Here is a 21,899-nt window from a genome sequence, read left to right as displayed (position 1 = left end):
TTCTTTTACTGAGTTTAAGGCTATTCAAGTTATCTACTTTTGTTTGTGTGAGTTCTAGTAGTTTGTATCTTTCCAGAAATTTGGTACACTTCATCTACAGTATAAGTTTTTAGACATAGAGTTGTAGTTGTTTATAGCATTCTTTTATTATCTCTTTATTCAAAGGATCAGTAGTGATAACATTATTTTATTTCTGGTATTACTAATTTTTGTCTTCTCTGTTTTGTTCCTTGGGTAACTTGGCTAGAGGTTCACCAATTATATTGATATTTTCAAAGAACCACCTTTTGGATTTATTGGTTTCTTCTGTTACTTTCCTGCTTTCAGTTTCATTGATTTTCACTTTAAGCTTTGTTATTTTTTTTAACCTCTTGCCTTTGACTTAAATAGTTCTTCTTTTTCTAGTTTCCTGAGGAGGAAGCTTATGTTATTGATTGTAGAACTTCTTTTACAATCTATAAATTTAAAGCTATTAATCCTCCTCCAAGTGCTGTTTTCTTTACATCCCACAATCTCTGGTAAGTTATGTTTTCATCTGGCTTAAAATATATTTTTATTTTCTCTTGGAGCCTCTTTCACTATTCTGTTATTTTGAAGTATGTGGTTTAATTTCTAAATATTTGGAGATTTTCCAGCTACTGCTGATTTCTATTTAAATCCATTTCATTTTGTGAATGTATGTTGTAGATTTGATTTTCATTTCTCTGATGACTAATGATATGCTTTACTGCTACATGCTCACTGGTGATTTGCATGTCCTCTGTGGAGAATTATCTATTCAGATACTTTGCTCATTTAAAATTGGTTTATTTGTCTTTTTGTTATTGAGTTGTAAGAGTTATTTATTTATTTATTGGCAGTACTGGGCTTTAAACTCAAGAATTAATGCTCTGAAGAGAGGCACTCTGCCACTTGAGCTATACCTCTAGCTCCCAAGTTCTAAGAGTTCTTCATATTTCAAACACAGTTATTTTGTTGATGTAGTATTTTAAAAAATTCTGGGTTTTTGGTGGTATTAGGGTTTGAACTGAGAGCTTTGTGCTTGCAAACCACTTGCAACCACTTGAGCCACACCTCCAGTCTATTTTGCTCTGGTTATTTTAGAGGTGAACTGTTTGCCTGGACTGGTCTCAAACTGCAATCCTCCCCATCTGAGTCTTCCAAGCAGCTAGGATTACAGGTGTGAGCCACTGGTTCCTGACTTAAAATCTTCTACAGTGAGTTGTCTTTTCACATTCTTGACAATGTCTTTTAAATTTTTTAAAAAAGTTTAAAACATCTTTTATCAAGATATATTCACATATTATACAATTCACTCATTTAAAATGTGCAATTCAATGTTTTTTAGTTGCTTGAGTTGTGCAGTCATCACCACAACCAATTTTATTTTATCTTATTTTTCTGTGGTGCTGGGTATCAAACTCAGGGCCCTACACATGAAAGCACATGCTCTACTACTTTCCTATACCCTTAACCACACAACCAATTTTAGAACATTTTTATCATGCAAAAAGAAAGGAATTGAGGGAGAGAAATAGGAAATTGCTACTAAGTGTTCTTTGAAGCATAAAATTTTTATGTTTTGATGAAGTCCAATTTGCCTCTTTTTGGTGTTTGAGCTTCTGGTATAAAATCTAAGAAGGCATTGCCAAATCTAAGATGATGAAGTGTTATCTCTAACAGTTACTTCTTGTATCTGTTCTTATAGTTTTGGCTTTTACATTTGGGTCTTTGATCTATTTTGAATTTTTGTAGTGTGAGGTAACAGCTTAGATATTCTAAAGTAACAGCTTGACTTCATTCTTTTGCATGTGGATGTTCAATTTTTATGACATTATTTATTGAAAAAATTCTTCTTTCTCTGAATTGTTTGGCAAACTTTGTTGAAATGAATTAACTCATACATGTCAAGATTTATTTATGGATTTTCAATTTTATTCTACTGAGCTGTATGCTTATTCTTATGTCAGTACCATACTTGATTATTGTAGTCTTTATATAAGTTTTGAAATTAAGAAGTGCTAGTGATGTATTGTTGTTCTTTATTTCCAACAATGTTTTGACTATTTTGGGTGCCTTGAATTTCCAGATGAATTTTAGGATTGGTTTGTTAATTTTTGCAAGGAAGCAAGCTTATTTTTGATAGGGAGTCTGTAGATTCTCTAGATTAATTTGAAGAGTGTTGCTGTCTTAACATTCTTAAGTGTTCTGACCCGTGAACATTGGATTTTCCACTATTTACTTAGATCTTTAATTTCTTTTCAACAATGTGTTATAGCTTTCAGAGTAATGAAATGAAATTTTGTTCATTACATTTAATCATTAATATTTTATTTTTGATATTTAAAATGGAATTATTTTATTTCACTTTTGATTTTATTGTAAACCTATTAAATATAATTTATATTTTTTACTGATTTTATGTATTTTTTTTGTGGTACTGGGGTTTGAACTCAGGGCTTCCCTTACCTCCCACTCTGCTCCCTCCCTCTCCCCCACCGCCTCAATACCCAGCAGAAACTATCTTGCCCTTATCTCTAATTTTGTTGTAGAGAGAGTATAAGCAATAATAGGAAGGAACAAGTGTTTTTGCTGGTTGAGATAAGGATAGCTATACAGGGAGTTGACTCACATTAATTTCCTGTGCATGTGTGTTACCTTCTAGGTTAATTCTTTTTGATCTAACCTTTACTCTAGTTCCTGGTCCCCTTTTCCTATTGGCCTCAGTTGCTTTTAAGGTATCTGCTTTAGTTTCTCTGCGTTCAGGGCAACAAATGCTAGCTAACTTTTTAGGTGTCTTACCTATCCTCACACCTCCCTTGTGCTCAAAGTCCAATCCCCTTGTTGTGTTTGCCTTTGATCTAATGCCCACATATGAGGGAGAACATACGATTTTTGGTCTTTTGGGCCAGGCTAACCTCACTCAGAATGATGTTCTCCAATTCCATCCATTTACCAGCAAATGATAACATTTCGTTCTTCTTCATGGCTGCATAAAATTCCATTGTATATAGATACCACATTTTCCTAATCCATTCGTCAGTGGTGGGGCATCTAGCCAAGGAGATTTTTAAGCAAGGTGTTGAAAGCATAGTCTAACTTCTCTTTGCTTCTGAATGTAGAGTACAAGACAGGAAAAATAAATTGAAAAGGAATTGTTAAGCAAAAAGGAACCAGGAACCAGAACTTGAAGATTTGGAAAGTTTTTCAACTAATAAACTGCAAACAAGAAAGCATGTTCCAGAGGAAAACACTAAGGATGTGACTGAACAAATCTTTGCACAAGAGATTATGGATGTGTGACTTATGGGTCCAGTTGGCCATTTCAGCCACAGCCAAGGATGGAGATAGGATTATATTAGCAGAAATACTGACAGTTTGGACTGAAGGAGGCAGAGATGGAATGAAATGAAAGAAAACTTTTGGGCTTCTGAGATTCGATAAGACAATAGAGATATTATCTGCCAACTTGTATTATTCTCCAAAAAAGAAAATAGTGACCCCTATAATGGTTTATAGTTTGGCAAGGCTACCAATGCCATTATAGAACAGAGGGCATGTATAAGTCAAGGGCAGGAGAAACTAACTCTGCCAATATTCTGATAATGAACTTCTAGCGTCCAGAATTGTGAAAAATATATTTCTGTTGTTTATGCCATATGGTCTTTGATGGTTTATATGGAATCCCTAACAAAGTAATTCATATGGTGTACTACATTTACTGATTTTCAGATGTTAAAGAAACCTTGCATTCTTAGGATCAATGCTAATTGGTTGGAATATGTAATTTCTTTTATATATAACTGAATTTGGTTTGCTGGTATTTTGTTGAAGATTTGTGCTACAGTTTTCTTAAGAGTTTTTGTCTGTACTTTCTATGGTCTAAAAGTTTTGTTTCCACTCCACAATTTGTGTTGAAATTTAATCCCCAATGCAATGAAGAGGTAGGGCCTTTAGGAGATGATTAGGTCATGAGGCTCCTTCTTTGTGAATGGGATAAAGGCGTTTATAAAAGTGTCTTCACATGGCTTGAGTCCATTTTACTATTCTGTTCTTATGCTGTGAAATGACATCAAGGTGTCATTTTGGGAGTAGAGACTGGACTCTTACCAGACACTGAACCCAATGGCACCTTCCCAGCTTCCACAACTGTGAGAAATACATTTTTAATTGGGTATGGCATTTGCATGCCTGTAGCCCCAGCTACTCAGAGGTCAGAGTCAGAAAAAACATCAGGAGTTTGAGGCCAGCTTGGGCACACAGGCAGCATACTAAGACTGTGTCTCAAAGAGAAGTTTCTGTTGTTTGTAAATCACCCAGTCTCAGGTATTTTATTATAGTAGCACAAATGGATTAAATCAGTAGCTCTTTTTGTTTGGTTTCTGCATTGAGGAAATCTTTACTTTGTTTTAGCCTCTTCTTGTATTCTTTGGAAGAATTTGTAAAAAGCAAAACATTAATAATCATTTAAATGTTTGGTATTCTTTGTCACTTGTTTTCATCCTGTGTGTTCCTTGTGTGTAGTTGTTTTGTTGCCAACTTATTCTCTTTATTTTTTATAGATCTCTTCAAGATTTCTATTTCTTTTTGACTTGGTTTTGGTGTTTGTGCATTTCTAGGTGTGTGGTCACTTAAGTTGCTCATGTATTAGCATACAATTGTTTATAGTTTTCTTATTCTTTTTTATTTCTGTATAGTTAGTAGTAATGTCAACTATTTAATTTCTGGTTTTAGTAATTTGTAGTCTTCTGATTTCTCTTTGTTAGTTTACTAAAGTTTGGTTGATCTTGTTTATCTTTTTAAGGAAGCAACTTCTGCCTTCATTGTCTTTATTCCTTTATGTATTCTTTATTCATCAATTTCAGTTTTAATCCTAGTTTTTTCCTTCTCTTTTGTTTGATTTGGATTTTTTTCAAGTTTCTTAAGGTGAAAGATTATTTTATTCATTTGAGATCTTTTTAAATAATGTTGATAGCTATAAATCACCCTCTCAGTGATATAGCTGCATCCTATAAGTTTTGATTTTTTACATAAAATATTTATTATAATATTATAGTTGTATGAGGTGTAAATTGTGATATTTACAAAACTGCTTACAATATATCTTAGTTAAATTTCACCCCCTTCATCATTCTCCTTTATCTCTCCTCCCCTCAAGTGTTAGAATAGTTTTAACAGGTCTCATTTTTCCATTTTCATACTTGAGTACAAAATATTTCCACCGTATTTGTACTGCTACATCCTTTGCTTATATCCTCCTCTCCCATTGGTACCTAACCTCAAACAGCACCTTTTACCTTCCAGTCTTCCATTTTTTAAAAAAAAGGCATCTTTGTAAGATAACCATACAAAAAGGTTCATTATGACATTTCCATATATGTATTGTATCCCAAAATGGTTCATCCCCTCAGTTTTTCTCCTTTCTGCAAGTTTTGACATGTTTCTTCCTTTTCATTCATCTCAGAGAATTTTCTAAACTCTCTTTTGGTTTACTGTTTTACCTATTTGTTATTTTAGCATGTGTTGTTTAATTTTTACTTGTTTGTAAATTTTCCAAAATTTTTATATTGATTTCTAATTTCACTCCATTGTTGTTGTAGAACATAAATTACATGGTGTCAGTTATTGAAGCTTGTTTTGTGGCTTAACTATTGTTTATCATGGAGTAAATTCCATGTTTAATTGAGAAGAATGCATATTCTGCTGTTCTTAGGTAAATGCTGTATGGATTTTGCTATGGTCTGAATGTTTGTGCCATATTACTACTGCTCCCAAATTCTTATGTTGAAACCTAATACCTGATTTGGTAGTATGAAGAGGTAGTACTTTTGGGAGGTGATTAAACCATGAAGACTTTGTCCTCGTGAATGGGATAAGTGCTCATATAATAGAGGCCCTGGAAAACTGTCTTGTCCCTTCTACCACATTAGGACACAGCCAGAATATTCCATCTATGAATCAGAAAGTGAGCCCTCAGTAGACATTAAATCTACTGGTACCTTGATCTGCATGGAGACCAGTTTTTCCAGCAGCATTTGTTAAAGTTGCTGTCTTTTCTCCAGTGTATGTTCTTGGCTCCTTTGTCAAAGATCAGATGGCTGTAGCTGTGAGATTTTATTTCTAGGTGTTATGTTCTATTCCATGGTCTTCATGTCTGTTTTTGTGACAGTACCATGCTGTTTTTGCTATTTTGGCTCTGTATTACAGTTGGAAGTTCAGTATTGTGATATCTCCGTTATTGATCTTTTTGCTCAGAATTACTTTTGATATTTGCTTTTTAAATTCTTTTGTATGAATTTTAGGATTGAGTTTTCTTTCCGTTCAAAGAATAACATTGGAATTTTGATAGGCATCACATTGAATCTGTAGATTGCTCTTGGTAGTTTAACCATTTTCATGATATTAATTTTGCTAATCCATGAGCATGGGAGTTCTTTCCATCTTCTTGTATCTTCCTCAATTTCTTTCTTCAAGATTTTGTAGTTTTCAGTGTCTTTCCCATCCTTGGTTAGGTTTATACTTTGGTATTTCATTTTTTTCAGGTTGTGAATGGGATTGTTTTTCCTAATTTCTTTCTCAGCCTGTTCATTGCTTGCATATGAAAAAGGTACTGATTTTTGTATGTTGATTTTATATCCTGTTACATTTCTGAAAGTGTTCATTGGATCTAGGATTTTTTTGGTAGGAATCTTTAGTAGAGTCATTTAACTATAGAATCATATCACCTGCAAATAGCAATAATTTGAGTTCCTTCTGTATTCGAATCCCTTTAATTTCTTTCTCTTGCCTTATTACTCTGGCTAGGAATTCCAGTACTATATTAAATAAAAGTGGGGAGAATAGATACTTTTGTCTTGCTTTGTACTTTACAAGAAATAGTTTTAGTTTTTCCTATTTAGTATGTTGAATGGAAACAATTTGATTATGGTAGTTTGTTGAATTCAGTTTTCAAATATTTTATTGAGAATTTTTGCATTTATATTCATTAAAGAGATTGGCCTAATATGCTCTATTTTTGTTGTGTTCTTGTCAAGTTTTGGAATGAGTATAATACTGGCTTCATAGTATGAGTTTGATAGTGTTCCTTCCCTTTCTATTTCATGGAAAAGTTTGAAGAGTATTGGTTATTCTTTAAAGTTCTGGTAGAATTTGGCAGTGAAACCATCAGGTCCTGTTCTTTTTGTTTTGGGGGGGACTCTATGACTGTTTCAAGTTCATTGCTTTTATAGATCTACTTAAGTGGTTTATATCCTCTTGGTTCAATTTTGGTAGGTCAAATACATCTAGATATTTATGCATTTCTTCTTGATTTTCCAATTTGTTTGAATATAAGTTTTCAAAGAATTCCCTCACAATCAACTGGATTTCTTTGCTGTTTGTTGTGATATCCTCCTTTTCATGTCTTAAAAGGAGGAGGAGACTATTTATTTGAGATCTTTCTGCTTTTTTAATGTAGGTCTCACACCTGTAAAGTTTCTCCTTAGTACTGCCTTTGCTGTATTCCATTGGATCTGTTTTCATTTTCATTAGATCCTAGGAACTTTATTTCTTCAACAACTCACTGGTTATAGCAATGTGTTGCTCAGTGTCCATGTGTTTGAATGTATTCTGCACTTTCTTTTGTTGTTGGGTTCTAATTTTATTCTGTTGTTGTCTGATAGAATATAAGGACTTATTTCAACTTTCTTACATTTGCTAAGTCTTGCTTTGTGCCCCAAACATGATCTGTTTTAGAGAAAGTTCCATGGGCTGCTGAAAAGAATGTGTATTGTGCAGCTGCTGAGTGAAGTACTTGGTAGATGTCTTTAAGCTCATTCGGTCTATAGTGTCATTTAATTCTGAGATTTCTTTGTTGATTTTTGTTTGGATCACCTATATTTTGGTAATAGTGAGGTACTGAAGTCTCCCAGTATCATTGTGTTAGGGTCTTTGTGTGCTTTTAAGTCCAATAGTGTTTGTTTAATGAAGTTAGGTACATATATGTTAAAGTCATTATTTCTTCTTGATGTATTATTCCCTTTATTAATATGAAGCTTTCTTTGTCTTTTTTGACCAGTACATACTAGTCAGAAAATATAGGCATATAGCTACTCCTGCCTGTTTTGGGGGTTCATTTGCTTGGAAAATTTTTCCACTGGCTCACCCTAAGCCAGTGCTTTTTTTTTTTTTTTTTGGGTCAACAAGATGTGTTTCTTGTAGGCAACATATTGTTGGATCTTACTTTTTGATCTGGCTCATCATGTCTTTTGATTGGGTAATTGAGATAATTAACATTCACTGTTAATATTGAAAGGCAGGTAGTAATTTCTGCCATTTTGTTGCTTTTTTAGTGTTTTTTTTTTCTTTTCTTCATTTGCTAATCTGCTCATCTGGTGAGATCTATTTATTCCCAGGCACTTTCATGGCTATATTTATTTTCATCTTCTATGTATAGAAAATCTTGGAGGATCTTCTGTAGTGTTGGCTTAGTGGTCATTATTTGCTTTGGGTTTTGTTTATCATGGAAGTTTTTCTTTCTCTTAAAATTATGATTGCTAGCTTTGTTGAGTAGGTTTGCAGTTATTTTTTTCCAGAGCCTGAAATATACCATTCCATTCCCTCCTTGCTTTTATGGTTTCTGTTGTTATTCTCATGAATTCATCTTTAAAAGTGACTTGGTGCTTCTCCCCAGCATTTTTCAGTATTCTTTCCTTATTCTCTGTACTGAATGTTTTAACTATAATATGCTGTGGTGTGGTTCTATTTTATTCTCGTCTGTTTGGAGTCCTATAGGCCTCCTGTTCCTGGTTAGGTGTCTCTTTCTCATAATTTGGGAAGTTGTCTGGTATTATTTTGTTGAATATTTCCTATGCCTTTAGCTGGCACCTATTTTTCAATGCCAATAATTCATAGTGTTGGCCTTTTAATAGAATTGCAGTTCTTTCATATTCCGTTTATATTTCTCATTCTTTTTTCTGTATGTTCATCTGACATTTCAGTTATATCTACTTTATCATCAAGTCTTAATATTCTGTCTTCCACTTGATTCAGTCTGCTGAAGAAGCTTTCAACTGAATTTTTGTTTCATTTAAGGAACTTTTCATTCCAAGTTTCAATTTTATTTTTTCAGGCTTTCTATATTTTCATTGAATTCTCCTTTCATGTCTCACATTATCATCATTATTTCATTTAGCAGTTTGTATCATTGAGTTCATTCAGATGTTTCTTTGTATTTTTGAGTTCATTTAGTTGTTTCTTTGTATTCTCATTTGATATGTTAGCCAGTTATTCATATTCTCTTATATTTCATCAGGATGGTTAGCATGTCTTCTTTCATCTGATTAATCATTCTTATCAGCATTCCTTTGAGCTATAAATTGAAATTTCATTAACTTCACTGTCAGTCATTTCCTTTACTGTGTGATTGTTGACCTTTTGAGGTGTCATATTCCCTTGCATTTTTCATATATCTTGTGCTTCTATTTTGAGATTTTTCTCCTTGGTAGTCAATTAATTGGGTTGAGGTTTAATTCTCTAAAGTCTTTCCCTTGAATTATTCTCTATGTTTTGGCAGAGTAGCTGGGCTGATGTGCCATTTCTGACTCTTGGCCTGGATGTAACTTAACAAAAACAAATTCACCAATTCAATAGTAAACCAGATATTTACATGAAGTAAAATACTATTGGCAGCATTATCTATACAGCCAACCATGTTATATATGAAGGGGACTAGTGTTCTTGTATGGAACAGTAGGGGGTCAGAAAAATAAACTTGTATAGAAGTTCAAATGTAGGTGCTAAAATAAGGGAGGTAGGGAAGAAATAAGGAAGAAGGAAGCTGGGGAGTGAAGTGTGAGGGCTGCAAGTAAACAAAACCTTAGTGTGTAGGGATACAGTTCAATTTTTTGGAGAAGGAGCTATTAACAGGGACTGCAAATGGATAGAAAGGTTAAGAGTAATAAAAGAAATGGGTAGACTAAATCACCAGTAGAATAGTTTGTAAACAAGAGATAGGAAAAGTGAAAAAATGAAAAAGTAAGGAGAAATAATGATCATATGAAGAGATAAATTAAATATTTTAAATTATTTTTTAAAAAGTCAGTATTTCTTCTTGTTGAGAAGAGTAGATATCGTCTGTATTCTCTCAGTACATTGAATGCTCCCTTCCAATCTCTGGTCCTCAAGTTTTTGTCTGTAGCTCTCCTATTGTTTTACTCACATGTTCCCTGAGGACCCTGGATTGATCAAGTATAACCTGGGGAGGAGGTCTGGATTAGGGTAGACACTGGGGTTATGCTGGGTAGTTCCAGGCATATGGGGTAGCAGTGGATGGTGGGTGGTGGTGTCTCTGAGCTCAGGCAGTGTTCAGAAAGCACTATGCTGCTTCAAAACCTACATTTTTCGTTGATGAGGGTGATCCTACAGATGCTCTGGTTTGTCCACAATAAGCTTTCTTTACTCTTTTCCACCTAGTCCTACAGTTTAATATTTTGTTTGGAGATTGGCATATACCTCCTGTCATTTGTGTATATGCTGGATAGGGCAGTAGATTAAAAGTTCTAGCTGCTGATCAGCTTTGTCACCCTCTTGTCTTGGGACAAAGACTCAGATGTAGAGCTCTCGCTAGCTAGCCTGATCTTTTTCCACCCCTCCTTTGCATAGAGACACTGGGCTGATTGGCTTCATCCCATTCCACCAGCTAGGGGCCATGTCTGGAAGCCTTTAATCAGCCAACCTAGCAAAAGGTTTTCTTGGGAGTTGAATGTGTTTGCGTGCACACTAGGCTTGACTGATCCTCAGTAATACTGGTTGTAGTAAAGTTTGTGCAGCTTCATCCTTCCCTGTCCTTTGGTGGCCAGGGCTGGGACCCTTTAATTAGCTTGCTTAGCCAAAAGTTTCCTCAGAGGTCAGATGTATTTGCACTCATATGCTGAACTGGCTTTTTCAGTGACCCTCAGGACTGAAACTGTCTCACCCCAGTTCCATGCTGGCATTTCTGCTCTGGTCAGTGAGACATAGATGTCTGTCTGCTTCTGTCAGGTGGCATGAGCAAGGCTTGCTGACCTGCTCTTTGTGCCCTCTATGCAGTTGTTTTGTTCACAGGATGGGCCTTGCAAGTGGATTTCGTGGGAGGCAATTCAAGTCTGGAGACTTTAAAAAAAAAAAAACCCAGACTGACAGAGGTGTGAGATGGACCAGATCCAGGTCCATGCCCGTGGCAAATTTGTGCTTTTAGAGGTTTAGTTAGAGATTAAATTTTCTACTACTATCCATCCTTATACTGGCACCCTCCCTTTTAATTTTTTTAGTATATTAACTTTCCCACCCTCTTCTTGCAGCCATGTATCTGAGGTTTTATTTCATATTTGTGGAGACACAGGAAACTGGTGGCTGTCAGCAACCATCTTGGAACTGCTACTGATTTCCTCTTACTGAGTATTTTAGAATGTAATGTTGTAATTCCTTTAATAAAACTTGAAGTGTGTTTGAGTTATTTTCTCAGCAGGTTCTCTAGAGTTTACTATATACATTCTAACATATCAATATCTACTTCATATTTATATTATTTAATTTATATTACACTAATTCTAGTGTGATATAAAAATTACTCATGGGGCTCCAGCTCTCTTGCTGGGGTTCTCCTCCACAGGGCTCCTTCCCAAACAATAAACCTTGTGCTGGCGTTTGAGCCATCTCTCTGCCTCTTCCATGCCTCTTTCATTCTAACAGATGATGCCAAGACCCAGGATGCTTACATAGAAAATATCATAATACTCCTTTGTACAATTAATATATGCTAATAAAAAGATAAATAAAATAAACTACCACTTTTAGGAAAAAAATTACTCCTATGTAGCATTATTTGTCCCTGTTTTGCTTTTATTGCTAATCCTGTTACATCTCATAGTGACTTGAATTGTGGCCTCCAAAAAGATATGTCTATTCTAATTCCTGGAATCTGTGACCCTGTTTGGAAAATATTGTTTGAAGATTTAATTAAGGACTTTGAGATGAGACATGCTGGATTTTCTAGATAGACACTGATTCCAATGACAAATGTCTTTATAAGAGATTGAGGAAAAAAACAAAACAAAACAGAGTGGGTTGTGTGAAGAGTATAGCACAGATTGGAGTTGTGTCAACAGCCATTAGATTCTGAAAGAGGAAAGGAATGGAATCCTCCTTGAGCCTCCAGAAGAAGTGTGTTTAGACTTCTTTCCTTCATAACTATGAGAAAAAAATGTCTTAAACAACCAGTGCATGGTATTGTGTTAAACTGGTTGCAGAAAACCAATATGATCTCTATATTTAAAATCTAACAAAACATTGTTGTAGTAATTATTACTTTGTGTGATTTTTATCTCTGTTTGTGGTACTGGGTTTGAAATTAGGGCCTCATGATTGTTTGGTGGTACTTTGTCACTTGAGCCACACTTCAGCCCTTTTTTGTTTTATTTTTCAGGTAGGGTCTTGTGTTTTTGCCTGGGGCCAACCTGTAATGATGAGCCTTTTATTTATAGCCTTCCATATAGCTGGGATTATAACGTGAACTACCAGGCCTGGCTTATTGACTGAGATGAGACATCACTCTTTTTGCCAGGACTGGCTTCAAACCACAGTCCCTCTGATATCTGCCTCCCAAGTCACTGGTATTACAAGTTAGAACCGCTGCATCTGTCCATAATTTTATATCTTTTAGAGATGCTGAAAGAAAAAAGGCATTTATTTCAAAAGCAATTATATATTTATAAGACTTCTTATTTAACACTTCTAGTTCTGTTCCTTTGTTTTTATAGATTTAAATTAGTATCTGGTATCATTGTCTTATCTGATACAGCTTCTCTCCTACCCATCTTCTTCATACTTGATTAGCAAATTTGTTATATTTGAATATGTTAGAGGTTCAACAATACATTTCTATATATTGTTTCATATAATTGCCTTAAAATATGGTTTTAAATTTCACCTTCAATGAGTGGCCTTCAGAAATTAAAGTCATACTTTGGTTGGTCAAATCAGATCTATGAGGAGGAGATCTAGACCTTTTATTCAAAGCACTACATATGTGGCAGTAGAGTCATAGATTGCATTTGCTTGTTTAACAGCCAAGTCTTAGATTTTTTTTGTGCCAATATAACAAAAATACCTGAGACTGAGTTAGTTACAAAGGAAAAAAATGTTTATTTTGGCTTAAAGTTCTGGAGTTGAGAAAGTCCAGGAGCATGACACCAGCATCTGCTTTGTTTTTGGTGAGGGCTTCATGGTAGAAAGCAGAAGGGTGCATCTGGGGGAAGATCATGTGGTTAGAGAAGAAGCAAGAGAGTGAGATGAGGAAGACAAATTGGATTTATAATCACTTGGTCTCATGGTAACTAATCCAGTCCTAAGAGACATAATTCACTACTACAAGACCAAGATGGGCATAATCCCTTCTACAGGTGGTGCCCCCATTACATGTTCACCTCCCTTAAGGGTTCACTTCATACAGCTCCTACAACCTCTCAATGATGCTACTTTGGGGACCAAGCTTCTAGCATATGAACCTTTGGGGGACAAAGCATATCAAACCATACCACATACATTTCCTGATGGACTGAAAACTAAAATTCATGCCTTTTTGTTAGATGATATTAAGCCACAGATCAGCAAGTTCTAAACTTTTATAACTTTGTTTTTATTTTTGTAAGCTTAAATTTACTGAATGTCATTGCAACAAGACCCAATCTATCTGGTCCAATCATATAATATATTCACCTATATTCAGGTTTCATATTTCTACATATTTGGTAAGCATTCATGCTAGATCTTCCTTTGAGCTACAGATGAAAATATTCTTCAAGCATGGATGAAAAGGAAGGCCTAAAGTCACACTAACCACTCTATCTGATAAAGGTTTATTAGATAATGCTGAACCTAAAATAAAAATCTGACAAAGATATTCTTAACATTTTCCAATAAAGCCTGTATGCAAACCTCATACCTATGGTTTCAAAAATGATAAACAGAACATTGCCAGATAATCATTAGGATAGATACTTAAAAGGAATTTGATAAAAATTTGATAGCTATCACAAAAACACTGTCCACTTTCACTTTAAACATTAGACACCAGAGTTATTCCAATAAAGATCATGAACATAGCAGAACACTTCACTTCCTATAGCTATTATTCAGTACTGACATGGGTGTTCTAGAAAACATAGGATAAGGAATATATTTATGTTAGAAAGAAGGATAAAACATGTTATGGGATGATTAAATTTCTAGATAATATAATTTTCTATTTGTAAAACCCCAGAGAAGCAAAGTAAAAATAATTAGAACTAAGAAGAGTTCAATAAAATTAGTTTAAAAATAAATATAAAAAGTTACAGATGAGAGCACACAACTGAATTTTTTTTACTACCAAGCAGATAAAATTTTTGATTAGAGGTCCTAGTCAAAAGATTCATGAATGTAATTAATTAATTGAATAATTATCTCTTTGAACTGGCAAATAAAACATATATGTTTTCATTTATAACATATTGTGAAGAATGTATACATTGTGGAATGACTAAATATAGCTAATTTGCCTACAAATTATCCTCTCTCCCATACTTACTTTTTTTTGGTGATAACATTTGAAATATGTTTTCCTTGCAATTTTTAAGAATGTAACACATTACTATTAAATATAGTTATCATGCTGCACAGTAGATGTCCTGAACTTATTTCTCCTAACTAAAACTTCATATCCTTTGACCAATATCTCCCTTGCCCCAAATCCTTGTAACCAACATTTTGCTCTCTACTTTTTTTGAATTATTCTTTCTTAGATTTCACATAATTATCCCTCAATGTCTTTGGGGGATTGGTTCCAGGGCCCCCATCGATACCAAAATCTGCCTGCTCAAGTCTCTGATATATCCTCTGATATATATATATATATATAAAGTACACAGGAGGATATGCAGAGACATAATATATCATATATATATATATATATATAAAGTACACAGGACACATATATATATATATGATATATTATGTCTCTGCATATCCTCCTGTGTCCTTTAGTTCACCTCTAGATTACTTATAACACCTAATGCTATTCAAATGCTATGCATATATTTGATATACTGTATTGTCTGGAAACAATGACAAGAAAAATGTCTGTGAAAATTAGTTCAGAAACAATTTTTGAGTATTTTTGATCAGTGATTGGTTGACCCCATGGACATGGAACCCAAGGATAGGAAGGGCTGGGTGGATAAGTGAGATCATGTGGTATTTAACTTTCTGTGCCTGGCTTAGTTCACTCAACAAAATGTCCTCCAGATTCATCTGTTTGTCACAAATGAAAAGATTTTCTTTCTCTTTAAATAGTATTCCATTGTGTATATATACATTTTCTTTATTTATTCATCCAGGATGAATAGCAGAATGTTTAGCTATTTTAACTAATATTGCAGTGAACACAGGAGTGATATGTTGATTTCATTTCCTTTGAATATATATCCAGTAGTGGGATTGCTGAATCATATGGTAGTTTTATTTTTAATATTTTAAGGAACCTCCAATACTTTAAATATTTTTCATAATGGCTGTACTAATTTACATTTCCATCAACAATGTGCAAGTATTCCCTTTTCTCTACTTCCTTTACCACACTTGTTCTGTTTCATCTTTTTTCATTTGTTTTTTGGTGTTCCTGGGCCCAATAGCCATAAAATGAAGGAATGAAAATTAGTGATGAAAGGAAAAGAAATTTTATTAATTCAGGATTTTAATGCTCATTTGGTCATCTTATCCAAAAGGCAAGAACCTTTAGTCTTCATCTTTGGGGTATCCTAAATGTTTTCTAACAAATCCCAGTTTATTTGAACAAGAATGCAAATAGCGTTAGGGAGGCATATGGTGGGACAGCTCTCACTAGATGAGTGCTGTTCACTTATTCTTGACACAGATGAAACCCTTTGAAAATAGACAACAGTGGAAGTTTAAATAGAGAAGTAGGAAAAAAGAAAGCCAAAAGACCCGAGAAGTATGTGAGGAGTTTTTGTGAAATGTTTCCATGCTGATTCTTTGTAGGAGCTTTCCCTTTTACTCACAACTTAATCTGTGACCACACTGACTGTCCTAATACAGCCCAGAATTCCTAAACCTGGTATAATTGCAGGCTTGAATGCAACTCTAAAATCAAGGGGCCTTCCAAAGGTTAGGTACACCTCTCCAGGTGTAGTTCAACTGTAATGGAAAAGTGGAAAGAATAACGTTACACCCCAGAGCAGTTAGCTTGGCTAGCAGCATTAAATTAAGATAATAGAGCTCAAATCCTATTCTCTGGCACTGAAGCAGATAATTTGTTTTGGTTTTGAAATTGGGTGAAAAACAGCTTCAGTGTTTTTATGGGCTTGTTTCACATCCTAGTAAGGTCTTGTAATGACATCTACATTTGTGACTACCTAATGGGCTGGCATGTTTCTTGCTTTAATTTTTCCCGAGACTTAGCTCCTCAATTCATAAAGGGAAACTAGTCAGGGTGGAGTTGCCATTTACATTGACTTATGTCACTTCCTGTTATTTCTAGTTCCCTGGAGGGGATAGGGAATGGGTTTGTGATGTTCAGGGGAAGTAACTGGTACTCAGTTGAATACTGGAGTTACTAGTTCCACATTTGGTTTTAAGAAGAGAATGCTGGAGCTATCACCCTCCCCACCTTTTGAATCAACAATTAAATATCAGAGAAATATTCAAACATATACAAAGTTGAAAGAATTGTGTAATTAACCTTCATGTACTATCATCCAGGCTCAATAATTATCAATACTTTTCTGCAATTTCCTGTTTAGAAAATACAGTATTCTGTGAGTTTCAATTCTTTGATCTCTGTTTAGCTTTTGCCTTTCAAATTTTGGTTCTTAGGGCTTTGAAGTCTGCAACTGTGTTAAAGGAAGGATTTGAGCGAGGTATTTAATGCTTAATGGTTAATTAAATCAGTATTTTTTAGCTCACTTGTCTTTCAGGGAAAGAGAGTGGTGGTAGGGTATTAGGAGGAATTTGAAGGTATATGTCTGGGTTAGAGCTCTTTTTCATAGAACTGATCACTGTTCTGATTTCCATGCAGAAGACCGGATTAAAAATGAAGTTGGGGAAAAAATATGAGCATGTACCTGCCCTATTGCTGTTTTCTAAATATTACAGAGGATGAAATTAGAGTAGTTTACTTGTCACACTCTTAAGAGTGTATCAGTGGTTTTTCCCTGCACATGTTTACACGTTCTTTTTGGGGATGAGTTGCCAAGTCTTTTGAGTTTCTGGTTCTTCGTATTGACTGGTTTATCATCTCCTATTTCACCCAGAGTGTCCAGGGCTGGTCTCAAAGCATCCCCACTAGGACCTCCGGGAGAAGGAGAAACTGCCATCCCACAGAAAAGCCGAGCGTAGTTTCATAAACCTTGCACTCGCTGGGTGCGCTGCATCAAAAAGCCTGAGTCTGGAGGAAATTTAAAAGCGGATATCATTTCCCAAGGAGCCCCTCTTGTTGTTTGTTTTGAAGTCTTGGAGGCTCCAGGGACTTAAAAGAGTGCGGGAGCGAGTTCAGACCGCAGCAGAGTGGCTGGGAATGCACCGCAGCTCTTAGTTGGGGTGAGTGGGAGGGAGGACTCTTGTTTTCCTTAAACCTAGAAGGCGTGGTCGGTCACGTTCGCAGTTCCACTTCTCACTGCCTCGCCCTGCGTTTCTACGCGGAGTTCCGCCCTCTCAGCGTCAATGTATGGGATCAATGGGTCTCAGCGCCCGGGTCTCCACGTACATCTCTCCAACAGTGGGCGGTGGGGGGGGGCGGGGTGCAGCCGGGCTCAACCCCAGTCACCAGCAGTCTTCTGGAAGAGACTTGGAGGTCTCTTGGGCAGTCTCCGGGCGTAGACCTGGGAAACGCCCATTGAGAGCAGACGTGTTAGTTTCACCGAGCATCTTCTTGGTTCCGCCCTGCGCGCGCTGCGGGCGCTGGGGCGAGATCCCAGAGGGCGGGGAGTGGAGAGGGCGCTTCCCCGGCCAGGGCAGTTTACCTCGTGTCTGCACCCCTAGGCGGCGCTGCGCCCCTCCGCACCCGGCCTGCTGCACTTTCCCAGACGGCTCCTGAGCCTGGAGTCTAGCAAGCTCGCAGCCCGCCAGCCCGAAGTAATTCCCTTTTCCTGGAGGCGAACGTCGGCGCTCGCTGCACTTCCAGCTCACAGTCGCAGCGGCCGGCGGAGCTTCTCTCCACCGTGGCTCGAGCTGTCCGGGAGTCCGGAGCATGGTCCCAGGTTACCACTGGTGGAGCGTGGACGCCAAAAAAGAGGATGGTGGGCTGGGGGGTGACGGTTCTGTGTTTGTGGGTCTCCTGTGGCGCTGCTGCTGGACAGCTGGAATACTCAGTGTTGGAGGAGACTGAACGGGGCGTAGCAATAGGCAATATCGCAGCGGACTTGAAGCTGTCAGCGGCTGATCTGCCTTTGAGGAACTTTCGCTTCCTTTCCAGCTACAGCGAGCCTTACTTCGGGGTGGACCCGCGCAGCGGTAGCTTGGTGGTCCGAGAGCCAGCTGACCGAGAGCGACTGTGCTGGACCAAAGTTGCCTGCGTTTTGACCTATGAGCTAATGTTCGAGGACCCGCTGGAGCTGCACAAGATGCGTGTTCACGTCCTGGACATCAATGACAACTCACCTCTCTTCCCTGCCGGCGATGTGCAGCTGCACATCCCGGAATTCTTGACACCTGGAGCCCGCTTTACTCTCCCTAATGCCCAAGACGCTGACGAGGGAAGGAACGGGGTGCTAAGCTACAGCCTAAGCCCCAACCAGCACTTTCGCCTGGACATGGGGTTGCGGCTGGACGGCAGCAAATACCCAGAGCTGGTGCTGGAGAAAGCGCTGGATCGAGAGCAACGGGTCACTCACCTACTGGTGCTCACGGCTCAGGATGGTGGGCTGCCTGCGCGCTCCGGAGACACAAGGGTCACTATCATCGTGGTGGACACAAACGACAATGCACCTGTATTTGAGCACTCGGTGTACCGCACCAGGGTTTCAGAGAATGCACCCAATGGGACTGTGTTATTTCAAGTTCAGGCTTCGGATCCGGATGAAGGCTCCAATGGGGAAGTCTGGTACTCCTTAAGCAATAGCACACTAGCAGAGCTGAGACACCTCTTTCACGTGCATCCTAAAAGTGGGGAGGTACAGGTAGCTGCTTCACTAGGTCCGCCTGAAACACTGCTGGAGGCATACATCGAGGCAAGAGACAAAGGTGTCTTCAGTCTGGCTAGCACCGCCAAACTACTGGTAGAGGTGACTGATGTGAACGATCATGCTCCAGAGATGGACTTCATGACTCTCTCCAGCCCAGTACCTGAGGACGCTCCTCCTGGCACAGTGATTGCCCTCCTCAGTGTAAAGGATGAGGACATTGGTCCCAATGGGAGGGTCATTTGTAGCATGTCCAGCAGTGGCCCTTTTCAGCTGAAAGCTTCCTTTGACAACTATTACAGCCTGTTGACTGATGGGCCCTTGGATCGGGAGCAAACAAGTGAACACCAGGTCCTGATCACTGCTTCAGATGGTGGCTCGCCCCCACACAGCACCCAAAGGACACTTACTGTGTCAATTGCTGATGTGAATGACAATACACCTAGCTTTCCTCAACCACATCAAGAACTTTTTGTGGCTGAAAACAATGGCCCTGGAGCCTCTTTAGGCCGTGTTTTTGCTCACGATCCAGACCTGGGGATGAATGGCCTTGTCTTTTATGAGCTGTTGGATATTATTTCTGAAGGGCTGCCAGCTTCTAACTTGGTGGCAGTGGAACCATCCAGTGGGGCTATCACTGCCAAAATTTCCTTCGACTTTGAGCAGCACAGGGGGTTTCACTTCCAAGTGGAAGGCCGGGATGGTGGCATTCCTTCCAGAAGTGCAACTGTGACCATAAACTTATTTGTGATAGACAGGAATGACAATGCTCCAGTCATCTTATTTCCCTTGCCCAGAAATGGCTCCATCCCAGTGGAAATTGTACCCTACTCTGCCAGAGCCGGACACTTGGTCACAAAAGTAGTAGCAGAGGATGCAGACAGTGGTTCCAATGCTTGGCTCTCCTACCACATCTCTCAGGCTTCTGACTCGAGCCTTTTCAGAATTTCAGCCAACATGGGAGAGCTGCGTACTGCACGTTTAGTCCTTCCCACTGATGCACTTAAGCAGAGGGTGGTGGTAGTGGTTCAGGACCATGGAGACCCACCACTTTCCTCCTCTGTCATTCTGGGTGTGCTGTTGAGCAACTCTGCCCCTCAGGTCCTTCCAGACTTTGAAGATATCTGGGAACCAGGAGGGCAGCTTTCTGCCAGAAACTTGTATTTAGTAATTGCCCTGGCCTGCATTTCCTTTTTATTTCTGGGGTGTTTACTTTTATTTGTGTGTATCAAATTGATTCAGAGCCCAGCTTGTCACTCTCAGAGCTGCTGTCACTCTTCAGAGGATCTGAGGCAAGGAAGGATGACTTCTAATCCTTGCATGACATCAGCCACAATAGATGTCACCACAATTGAGAGACTTTCTCAGACATATCTCTATCGGGCTTCTCTTGGACTTGGTTCTGGTAATAACAGTTTGATCTTGCATGGGGAATACAGTGCTGCTGACCTGAGAAATCTGGCCACTGGTGTAGGATTGAATTTGCCAATATCCTGTCTTCAGATTCGGAACAGGAAAGGGGATCATGCAAATGTCAATGCCATGGTAAGTGAAGTCTATCAAATTTGATTCCTCTGACCAGGATATAGCTGCTAACTGTGTTCTGAACTATTTCTTAGATGAGACTTTGGTAACATTTAATCAATTGTATTGAACTCTTCTTATTATACTCTGTGCCAAGGATTCTTGGAGTATGAAAGTATTAGAATACTGTGCCAGGCCTCCAGGAGCTTATAGTCTAGTTTTGAGAAACAAGGGCAAACGTTAAAGCCATAATAAAACTAATATAGCATGGAGGTATAAAACTTAAAAATAATGAAGTGCTAAAATGTTTTGTGGACAACAGAATATGTATAAAGCACTCTGATCCCTAAAATAAAGAAGGGAGACTATACGAGTCTGCATACCATAAGCAAACACGGAAAAGGAGACATTTATTCAAGCTATTGCACTATATTATGATAAAATGATGATAACCACAAGAGATATAAAAGTTAATTGCAGTGGATGACCAAAGAAAAGAGAGAGAAAACACGAGAGAAGGGAGGAGGGAAACAGAGAAGGCTTTGTGATGGAGGTGACATTTGATTTGAATCTTGAGTGATATACCATTTAATAAGATGTGGCATATTCTGTAGCCTATACTAATTATAACAAATATAATGACAAAATAATCTTTTTGAGAAAGACACTCCAAAACATAGTTAATGTCTCTATAGCAGTATTCTGTAAGTACATAGAAATTGTAAGCATGCCTCATGCCTATTTATATTAATATAAAGAAGATAAAGATAATAAAATAATATTGGGTATAGGACTTGACAACCTTTTATATTGTGTTTTAAATATCTTTCACAGAGAAGAAAGATGAGCAGTCTTTATGTCAGGAACATTCGGGTGTTCAGGGATATACTTACTACCCAATGTCCCTTTTAACTTGAATTTAATTTTCTTAATTTAGAAGTCAAACATATTTAGCAAATAAATAAATACCACATTTGAGAGTAGTGTATCTAATGAAAGTGGTTCAAATACTTCATTTAGTGAGTCTTGACATTTTAAAACTTTTTGAATGGTGTCAAAACAACTTTTTTTGTGGTACTGAGGTTTGAAGTCAGGGCCTACACCTTAAGCCACTTCACCAGTCCTTTTTTGAGATGGGTTTTTTAAAGATAGGTTCTCGTGAACTATTTGCCCAGGCCGGCTTTG

General features: G+C 37.5%; 1 protein-coding gene across 9 annotated transcripts in view; it reads left to right on the top strand.

The window, feature by feature from the left end:
- Positions 1 to 21,899, top strand: part of LOC109702582 (protocadherin alpha-C1) — a 197,306-nt gene that overhangs the window by 97,132 nt on the left and 78,275 nt on the right. The window contains exon 1 of one of the 9 annotated variants that reach the window (XM_074076835.1): positions 17,873 to 20,735. The exons of the other annotated variants lie outside the window; for them this stretch is intronic. Coding sequence (XP_073932936.1) covers positions 18,306 to 20,735 — 2,430 coding nt within the window. The 5' untranslated portion in view covers positions 17,873 to 18,305. Of the gene's footprint in view, positions 1 to 17,872; positions 20,736 to 21,899 lie in introns of those variants that run through there. 9 annotated transcript variants of the gene reach the window in all.

This window comes from Castor canadensis, chromosome 6 (genome assembly GCF_047511655.1).
Source record: "Castor canadensis chromosome 6, mCasCan1.hap1v2, whole genome shotgun sequence".
Taxonomy (NCBI): domain Eukaryota; kingdom Metazoa; phylum Chordata; class Mammalia; order Rodentia; family Castoridae; genus Castor; species Castor canadensis.
The sequence above is the reverse complement of the archived record's forward strand: the minus strand, read 5'-3'. Positions and strand labels throughout refer to the sequence as shown.